Source organism: Ascaphus truei, chromosome 20, assembly GCF_040206685.1.
Source record: "Ascaphus truei isolate aAscTru1 chromosome 20, aAscTru1.hap1, whole genome shotgun sequence".
NCBI lineage: Eukaryota > Metazoa > Chordata > Amphibia > Anura > Ascaphidae > Ascaphus > Ascaphus truei.
This window is the reverse complement of record NC_134502.1, coordinates 16654555-16665252: the sequence shown is the minus strand read 5'-3', so window position 1 is coordinate 16665252 and position 10698 is coordinate 16654555. Positions and strand designations below refer to the sequence as shown.

The following is a 10698-nucleotide window of genomic DNA, read 5'->3' as shown; positions in this document are numbered from 1 at the left end:
CTCTCCTGTGTGTGTGTGACACTGACAGACTGAGGGAAGCCTCTCTACCTGTGTCGTGTGTGACACTGACAGACTGAGGGAGCCCTCTCTCCTGTGTGTTTGTGTGTGACAAGTGACAGACTGAGGGAGCCCCTCTCCTGTGTGTGTGACACTGACAGACTGAGGGAGCCCTCTCTACCTGTGTGTGTGTGACACTGACAGACTGAGGGAAGCCCTCTCTACCTGTGTGTGTGTGACACTGACCAGACTGAGGGAGCCCCTCTCCTGTGTGTGTGATACTGACAGACTGAGGGAGCCACTCTCCCTGTGTGTGTGACACTGACAGACTGAGGGAGCCCCTCTCCTGTGTGTGTGACACTGACAGACTGATGGAGCCTCTCTCTGTGTGTGTGTGACACTGATAGACTGAGGGAGCCCTCTCTACCTGTGTTGTGTGTGGCAACTGACAGACTGAGGGAGCCTCTCTCCCTGTGTGTGTGACACTGACAGACTGAGGGAGCCCCTCTCCCTGTGTGTGTGACACTGACAGACTGAGGGAGCCCCTCTCCTGTGTGTGTGACACTGACAGACCTGAGGGAGCCCCTCTCCTGTGTGTGTGACACTGACAGACTCTGAGGGAGCCTCTCATCCTGTGTGTGTGACACTGACAGACTGAGGGAGCCCCCTCTCACTGTGTGTTTGTGTGTGAAGTGACAGACTGACTGAGGGAGCCCCTCTCCTGTGTGTGTGTGACACTGACAGACTGAGGTAGCCCCTCTCCTGTGTGTGTGACACTGACAGACTGAGGGAGCCCCTCTCCCTGTGTGTGACACTGACAGACTGAGGGAGCCCCTCTCCCTGTGTGTGTGTGACACTGACAGACTGAGGGAGCCTCTCTCCTGTGTGTGTGTGACACTGACAGACTGAGGGAGCCCCTCTCCTGTGTGTGTGTGTGTGTGTGTGTGTGTGTGTGTGTGTGTGTGTGTGTGTGTGTGTGTGTGTGTGTGTGTGTGTGTGTGTGTGTGTGTGTGTGTGTGTGTGTGTGTGTGTGTGTGTGTGTGACACTGACAGACTGAGGGAGCCCCTCTCCCTGGGAGTTACAGATGAATCACAGACACAGACAGATCTGCTGTTTATACAGAATGGGAAGATTGCTCCTGGTTATAATGTGGGGTTTATACACATTAGCTGTGGAAGTTTGTATGTGCTGGGAGTCAGGGCTGAGGCTGCTATCTGGTCTGCTGGGAAATATGAAGATGGATAATCTGAGTGGGTCTGGAGACATTATCATAGGGGGAACTTTTCTGATTCACGTTGGCAGAAGCTACAGCGAAAACCTCTTCACAAACAAACCTGCAGATCTTAAATGTCAGACGTAAGTTTTCATTGAATGCTAGACTGACAGTGTGTGTGTATGTGTGTGTATGTGTTTGTGTGTGTTTATTTGTGTGTGTATGTGTGTGTGGGCCACTGACACACTGTCTGGGACATTTCCTCTAGGTTTGAATTCCAGAAATATCAGGACATGCAAGCAATGATATTTGCTATAGAAGAGATTAATGCAAACCCTGACCTCCTCCCCAACATCACTCTGGGATTCCAGATATTTGACTCCTGCGCTGCCATGAGACGGGTAGCAGAGGGGATATTCTGGATTCTGTCAGGAGGACAAGGAAGCATCCCCAATTACCGGTGTCACAACGGACCACCTCTAGCCGGTGTCATTGGAGACTCTGGGTCCACACGTTCCATCCTAATGGCCCAAATGTTGGGACTGTACAGATACCCGCAGGTAAGAGAGTGTATGAGTGCCACTTCTTCATGTGTACAAAGCTCTCCAAAACTCACAGGTCTCTAGTTTATAGAGCTTTCCAAACCTCTCTCTCTCTCCCTGTCCCCTCTCGTTCCCCTCTGTCAGTGTTACCTCTCTCTCCCCTCTTTCTCGTTCATTTCACAGTCACAGTCCCCTCTTTCTCTGTCACTGCCCCTCTCACTCTCTGTCACTGCCCCCCCCCCTCTCTCTCTCACTGTCACTGTCCCCTCTCTCTCTGTCTCCTCTTTCTCTGTGTCACCTCGCTGTCTCCATCTCTTCTCCTCCCCTGTAATGAGGGGCAGAGAGAGGGGACACAGGGACCCACATCACAGACACTCTGCCCATCTACCCCCTGATTTCTCTCTCTCTCTCTCTCTCTCTCTCTCTCTCTCTCTCTCTCTCTCTCTCTCTCTCTCTCTCTCTCTCTCTCTCTCTCTCTCTCTTCTCGTCTCTCTCATCTCTCTCTCTCTCTCTCTCTATCTCTCTCTCGCTCTCTCTCTTCTCTCTCTTCTCTCTCTCTAGTTCTCTCCTGTTGTTTCTTCCTTTTTCCCCATCTTTTCTTCATTTTCTCTTCCTCTCTCCTACACGTCAATCATCTTCTCTCACTCTCTCTCTTTCTTCACCTTCATCTTCTCTCTCTCTCTCTCTCCTCTTTTTGTCCCCCACACTTTTCTCTAATTCTTTCTTACTTTTGTAACCCTTCTTTGCCCGGCCTCGAGAGAGGGTCACATCTAAGTGCGTTGGAACAGATGGGTGCAGGTGGTTAGAGACTCATACCTCAGGGTGCTGGCGTGTCCAGGATGGCTTGTGGTGTAAGCAGGTGGTAAAAAGGGGGAGCCAGGGACTTTATTATACACACAGGTTACGTTAATTAGACAGACTGGCGTGATACATACATCTTCCCTGGGTCCTATGATAGCTTCCCAGGGAGGCACACATGACTTGTCACCTTTCCATACCATGTGTTATAGGAAACATGCAATCTTGGACTCCAGTGGACTTGAGACATTTCCAGGTACTCTATATACCAATCTCTCATCCTGTACACACACGTCATCCTATAATAATAATAATTATACAAACCCTATCCCTATACACCCACCGTTCACCTTAAAATCATCAATATACCAACACTAACTGTCCTGGAACAGGAATGTCTATTTCTGTTGCCCTCTGTTCCTCCCCCCCCCTTTTCCTTGCAGCTCTGCCTGCCAGCCCTTTAAATAATGTTGTTTTCCCTGCAGTTATAATTCCCAGTGCAGGTGGAAATGGATACATTTAGTTATGTTCTCATCTTCTAGCTTGCTGGAGTTGGTTGCCGTGACAACCCCTGTAATTCCCCTGGCAAAGTGGACTTTCCCACTGTCCCCTGTCTGTATTCACAGTTTACTCAGCCCAGTCTCTCTTCCTGTGACATACTTCCCTTAATCTTTATTTTCTACCTCAGCAGGCTAAGGCCTCGTTCAGGGTGTCAGCTGCAGGACTCGGAGGGAGGGCGTGAGGGAGGCAGTGCTGCAGTTTGCTGGGCGATCTGTGTTTATCCCCCAGCAGACTTTTCAGTGTTGGGGAGAGGGGCGGGGAGGGGGCGGGGTTACACACGGCAGGGTAAGTATCCAAGTTGCAGTCATGAAATCATTCTGAAGAATGATTTCATTGGCTCCCTTGGTCCCTGTGACGCTGCTGCAGCTCCAAAAAACGAAATTTTCGTTTATTGAAACTGTAGTCAGCTTCAACTCCTGGCTTCGGAGACAGGGCAGTTGCTACCCTGACAACCAGTATTCAAATTGAATACTTTGTTTCTCACGGCAGCACGCACGTCAGCACGCCCTCCCTCCGAAGCCAGCACCCTGAACGAGGCCCTAGTAAGCACTGCTCATGCCTTCCGCCTCTTGGTAAGAGTAAAGTTTTTAACTTTTTCCCCACTATAAGCACCCTCACTGTAGAGAAGCCCTCTCTCACTACACCACCATCTGCAACTAACTTTGTATATCTGCTGCTTTCCAATAAAGTGAAGAAAAGACAAAGAACTTGTGGTGTTTGTAAAAGGAACTAGTTAAGCTGTCTGGCCATACTTTACCCAGCGTAAACCCTTTGGCTCCAGAATACTAACCCTATACAGTAGGACCCCGCTTCTCGGCGATCCGCCAATATGGCGGTACTGAGAAGAGGGGCCGCCAAGTCCACGCATGCCCTGAAGGAGGACCGCCAAGTCCGCGCATGCTCAGAAGGCGGGCCTCAGAGGCCGCACATGCACAGAAGGGGGCACTCTGGGACGTTGTAGGAGGTAGGAGTGACGGGAAATCGCCGGTGGACATAGCAAATGCTATGTTCCGCTTTTCACCGATTTCCGGTTTCTAGCGGCAGCCTGGAACGGAACCCGCCATCTGAGTGGGGACCTACTGTATGCAGTACTAACCTCTCATCCTACTATACATCCACCTATATCCTGACCTCCAACAATACAACCAACTCCAAACCCAATACTATGTACTCATCTGTCATCTCTCACCCTATAGCTATCATTATTCCAATCTTTTAATGTGCTGCCATAACTCTATACCTCTATATACTCATATAACAGGAACTTATCACTGTTTGAGAGAAACTGCCTCTAAATCCAGCAGGGACTCCACCTGGTCATATTAGAGCACTAAGAAAAGCCACCTGTTGGAAACAGAACAGATTCCTTAGCTCACAATGGAGCTGACATACAGTAAGGAAAAGGAGGGCTGTGTTCTGAGAGCAAGACACAAGGGGACCAGACTTCTATACCTGGACCCTCAAGCACAGACAACTATCTGGACACAACTGACCTGAAGGGCAGCCTTTGTTAAGGTACCGCCGAGACTTTGGGGTGATAAGTGGGTTAGGGGCTTTCCCCCCCACCCCCCAGCCTTGCAGAGAGGGACTAGGGAAGTATGTCAGCCCTTACACAGGGATAGGTGTTTGTTGTTTTATGTATATTTTGATTTGCTGTATTGTTTAAAGGAACAGGCAATAAAGCCTTATATTCATTTTAACTTAAAAATGGTCTCCATTACATACCTCTGCACACATCTCTTACATATGGTGTTAGAAGATGGGATGAGAGGTGGCCCTTGAATTTCAAATGGGTCCGGAGACTATCTGTGAATCTTTTGTGCTTTTGCCTGCATATGTTCCTGCAACAGCCTGAGCAACAAAACAAAGAATCACATGCAGAAGTGACCAGATTTAAAGGGCTACACATCCAGGCAGGAAAACTACAACTGCAAAAAAAAACCTCAATGGGATTTTAAAATGGTCGCCAAGCTGAAGTCAAATACAGACTCTGCAAGAATGGGGAAGAAAATGTGTTCCTGGTATAAAGTGCCCAGCCACACGTAGCAGTGTCCCTTCAGGCCTTATACGGATGATGAGTATGATCCCTAATTGGCCCCAGAAAAAGGGCAGTAGCCAAGGGAATATTTTTTTCAACGTGCCAAGGAACTGCAGCAGCAAGCAATGCGCAGTGGTCACAAGGAAGATAGAGAAGTTTTACTTGGCAAGTGCACATCAAGTATTGCTGGGAGAAGGAGTGGCCCAGTGAGTAACGACACTGACTGGCACTGAGTTTGAAGCAGGGGAACCTCGTTCAATTCCCGGTATTGGCTCATTGTGACCTTGGGCAAGTCACTTTATCTCCCTCTGCCTCAGGCACCAAAAACATAGATTGTAAGCTTCACGAGGCAGGGACCTGTGCCAGCAAAATGTCTCTGTAAAGCGCTACATAAAACTAGCAGTGCTATTCAAGAACATGCTATTATTATTATTATTATTATTATTATTATGAGAAAGAATGTGAGCACAGTACTGCTGATGTTTCAGAACCTTCCAAAGTGAAGAAGAAAAATAAAAAGTCTACAGAGACGCATGTGAGAGCTACAAACTCTGTAAGCAAAGTCTGCCCACCTGTAGGACTACCAGTCGGGGGTTCTAGCGAATACAGTGAAAAAAGCTGCAATAGCACCTCCCGAGGTCAGGAAGGAAAATACACCTGATAGCACCAAAATGGAGGACAATATGTGGTGTTCCTGTAATGAACCGTACCCCACGGAAGAGTGTCCTTTCCGGTCTTAAGAAGATATCTTTTATGGGGAACCCGAACTGAGTCACACCCACAAAAAACCCCAAGAATGGTTGAGGTGCCTAAACTCGGTACGCACCGAACAAACAGGTCTCTATGAACCCGAATATTCCTGCCAGCTAACGCAACTGCAAGAAAAGTCTAGCGGATATAGTGAAGCTGAAGTTTCAAATAAAGACTGAGACCCCATGTGACGGGGAGGAAAGGGTTAATACCTGATTTGCCATGCATTACTGTTGTTGCCCTGTCCCCGCCATTTTTATTCCCCATTTGCAGGCCATTCCCTGTCTGTGAGGGTAAAAGACAAGATGCATTGCTTGCCATCCTCTAACCAACACATGATAGCAGATCTTAAATGTAAGGCAGGAGGTATTTTTTTGTAAGTCCAAGGAGGAATTACTTGGACATCCAGCTGTGATATGGGTGAATGAGCTTCAGTATTTTTATGACCGAGCCTCAAAGGGCTGTAATTATTTTTATGATGGAGCCTCAAATGGCTCCCACAGATTCAGAGTCCCCTGTCTAAAAGAGTGTCAATTATGACAAGACCCAGAGACCCATAATGTATACAAAACTGACATACTGATGCACAGCAGATGTCAGGCTAGTGACCCCTCCGGGTCAAAAATCAGACTTAGTGGCCCCAAGTTATGGGAGTAGCCCAGGTATGCTTAGTGGCATGGGCGTCAACCTGACCCATGCGCCCTGCCCACCGGACAGCCCTTTTGACCGGTCTTATGAACTGTGGGTCACTTGGCTATTCGTGGTTTTTTTTGTTCCCACGAGGGGATTGGATCCACATGTTAAAGATAGCTTTGGGCAGTCTATAAATGTGGCTTCTCATTTATTCCCAGTGTAATTCTTGAATTGTAATCCATGATGTAAAGATGCAAGATTTTGTTCCAGTACAGCGGCAACCAGTCCAGGAGTGAAGGGGTTAACAACCACATAACCACAAGACTTTTAAAACCAAGGCTGAATTTCTTGCACTGGCAAGCAAAGGACAATTTATTTTGTTCCAAGGACAATTTCTTTAATTTCCTAATCCCAGTGAGTGTTTTAAGTGTATTCTGCAGATGTCGTGTGTTTGTCTATTAAGGAAATAAATCACAATTTATTTTGCAACTTGTTCTGTTCAATCAAGTACCCAGAAATATAAATGTGTTGATAAAAGTTGATGTCATCGTGACACCCCAGTATCCCTGATGGGACAGAGTCGTCCAAAACAAAGAGGCGGAAAAAGAAAAGCTGTGCTTCACTTATCGTGGAAGGAACAGACACGTCCAGAGATGCCGCGGAGAAAAAGGGGGTCCGAGATGCCCTGCAGCCTAGAGAAAATGGAGGATTCAGCACGCGGATGACAGAATATCCAGAGGGCCCAAGGCAGAAGTCATGTAACCCAAAGAAGTGTCTGTCCGGTGCCAACACTGAGGAATCCTCAGCCAACCGTACCAGGGAAGCGGAGCCTGAACCCGTGAGTGACGATCCCTTGACCAGCCCTGAAGATGTGCTGCAGGCTGCCGGGCATAACTGTGATCTGCTCTGTAAACGATTGAAACATGAGATAGAAGCTAATGGCAAGCTACAGAGTGATCTGTTCTCAATTGCCTTTGACTGTGGGACAGTGATGAACACTGAGCGTCGCTTTTGTAGTGACTTAGAGAACCAGATGACTGAGCTGAAGACAGCAAATGCTACTATTACTGCCATAAATGAAAATGATTGCTAATCTGAAACAGAAGTATGAGGCGGCACTGAAAGAGATTAGTCTCTCTCAGCAAGCGGTTTGCCATTGCCATAGAGAGGTGTAAGTCTCTCAGAATGAGGTTCACACTCATCGCATAAAACTGAATTCCTCACACCAGGAGATCAACAGTGCCAGTACAGAGGTGGACATATCGCAGAACGAGGTTCATACTCTCCACATAGAGGTGGATGCCTCCCACCAAGAGATCAGCAATCACCATACAGAACTGGAAGTCTCTAAACAAGAACGTCACAGTCTCGCTGAGGAGCTGGACATCTCTCAAAAAGCTATCCTCAGTCTTAGGAGATCCAATGTGAAGAGGAAAAAACAGAGCACAGCAGCAAGCAGGAACAGGTAACAAGGAGAGCTACAATACTGGAGCTTAGTTTAAGAACAATTTAATGAAAAAGACAGCATGGCATACAGAAGGTAGAGCACTCTAACGCGTTTCACACCTGGTTTGGCGCTTCGTCAGGCAATAAACCATTATATTAATTTCACCTTAAAACAGTCTCCATTGCATAACTCTGCACACATATCTTACAACCCATATCTCCCTTTCAACCCCCAACTGTATATACTAACCATTATTATACAACCACAAATCCTAAACACCAACCTCTCACCCTATAAACCTACATTTACCAACACTACCCCTATGCCCGCACATCTCACCCCATTACCATCATTACAGTATACATGGCTAGCAATGACAGAGCTGTGTATGCGTGTCTTTGTGGGGGGGAGGTAGTGCAGGAATCGCATAAAGGGCTGCAGCCAGACAGCGAGAGGAGATAGGGGGTGCAGGAGGAGAGAGAACCAGGGGTAGAGTAGGACAGAGAGAGGAGGCTGGGGTGCAGGAGATTCAGGAGTAGAGAGAGAAGAGCAGATGGTGCAGGAGGATAGAGGGGGAGGCAGGGGTGCAGAAGAACAGGGGGGAGAGGTGGTAGGAGAGGAGGCAGGAGGTACAGGAGAGAGGATTGAGCCAAGGGTGCAGAGGAGGCAGGGGGAGAGGGGTGGCAGGGTGTGCATGAGGGAGTGAGGAGGGAGGTTGTCACAGATAGCAACTGCAGGGCTGGAGCCCAGTTGCTGGATCTTGCTGACAGGAGTAGATAGACAGGCAAGGTCAGAGGCAGTCTACAGGCACGTAGCAGTGGTCAGTGAACAGACAATTGTCAGAGGCAGGCAGCAAGCAGCAGGTAGCAGACAGGTAGCAAGCAACAGGCAGAAAGCAGGTGGTTGGCAGGCAGCAGGCAGCAGTAGGCGGCAGGCTGGCAGTAGCTGGCAACAAGTAGCTGGCATCAGGCAGGAAGCAGCAGGCAGCAGGCAGCAGGCAGCAGGCAGTAGACAGCAAGCAGGCATCAGACAGCAGGGAGGCAGCAGGTTGAAGGTAGCAGGCCATAGGCAGGCAGCAGGCAGCAGACAGCAGGCATCAAGCAGTAGGCAGCAGGTAGCAGGCAGCAGACATGCAGCATTCATCAGGCAGCAGGCTGCAGACAGGTGGAAGGTAGCAAGCAGCAGACAGCGGGCAGCCGGTAGCGTAGTAGGGTCAGGCAATGGAGAGACAGCAGAACACAATGTGGCAGTGAGCTTGATCACAGAGAAACAACTTCAATAATTAAACAACCATGATCAGGGAAGTGAAGCCTCATAAAGGATTGGCTAGTCCTAGGTTTGCATTTTATGCATTGTACTAAGATCATATATTGGATTGTAAGACAGGATCCTAGTACAGGACACACACATATTGTACTAAGATCAAATATATATATATACCGTATTTCCTCGATTGTAAGACGCCATCGATTGTAAGACGCACCATCGATTTGGCCCTTACAATCAAGGAAAATTACTTTTTCACTTAACATGTTTCAGGAGAGGTCCATGTCAGCAGAGAATGAAGCGGGCAGCGGCGGCAGGAGAGATCCCACGTCTGCAGATGGTTGAAGATGCACAGCTGGCGAGAGTGCGGCGAGACAGGTCCCAAGTCTGCAGGTGAATGAAGATAAGAAGACAGTGGGTGGGCATGTGGTGTGGTGGCTGAAGGAGATCATAATAGCAGGAGAGCTGAGCAGAGCGGCATAGGGGAAAGGCTGGGGAGGTGCAAACTGTAACACCGAATGTTGACCAGTGTCTGACTTCCGGGGTACAGTGTGCACCTCCCAAGCCGTTCCCCTATGCCGCTCTGCTCCTGCTCAGCTCTCCTGATATTATGATCTCCTGCCGCCCTCCACCCCCGCACACCCGCCTGCCATCTTCTTATCTTCATTCACCTGCAGACTTGGGACCTGACCTGCCGTACTCCCGCCACAAACCGGGCACACTCCCGCCGCCCGCTTCATCCTCTGCTGACATGGGACCTCTCCTGAACCATGGTACTGTAAGTGAAAAGATGGGGTTAGTACTGTAGACACTTTATAATAAAACAATTTGTTTATACTACATCGATTCTAAGACGCATTGCGATTTAAGACATGTGAAATTCAGAAAAAAAGATGCGTCTTAGAATTGAGGAATAGGGTATATATATATAACATATATACAGTGCTTGACAAATCACCCAAAAATCTACTCGCCGAACAAAAAATCTACTCGCCACCTAGTCCCGCCTCTAATCCCGCCCCCAACCCCGCCCCCAACCCGCCTCTAATCCCGCCCCCAGTCCCTCATTTTAAAAAAACAAATTCCTAGTAAGAACATTCGTTTTTGACATTAGTTTATTTATTGTATTACATTATACTACAATTAGGTGTGTGTGTGTGTGTGTGTGTGTGTGTGTGTGTGTGTGTGTGTGTGTGTGTGTGTGTGTGTGTGTGTGTGTGTGTGTGTATAAATGTCGAATCTAAAAAAAAAAGCCAGAATATTTAAAGCAGCAATCCCGCCTGGGATCTTACCTGATCCGCAGTCCCTCAATGTCCAGGTACCCTCATTCCGGCAATGTTATACATTGGAGGGGATGTGTTCCCTACCTTTCTTCTGGGTTAGGGGGGATTCCGATGTCTTCCGTGTGAAGCTTGAGTCAGATCTGGAAGTAAGCAGTATAGGTTATTTCAG

The 10698-nt window shown here is 48.3% G+C and overlaps 1 protein-coding gene across 1 annotated transcript in view; it reads left to right on the top strand.

Annotated features, from left to right (window-relative positions):
- The first annotated feature begins 1235 nt into the window (after positions 1-1235).
- The window catches only part of LOC142470958 (extracellular calcium-sensing receptor-like), a 37444-nt gene continuing 27981 nt past the window's right edge, over positions 1236-10698 (top strand). Inside the window, exons 1-2 of the mRNA XM_075577765.1 lie at positions 1236-1354; positions 1480-1771. Coding sequence (XP_075433880.1) covers positions 1236-1354; positions 1480-1771 — 411 coding nt within the window. The remainder of the gene's footprint in view (positions 1355-1479; positions 1772-10698) is intronic.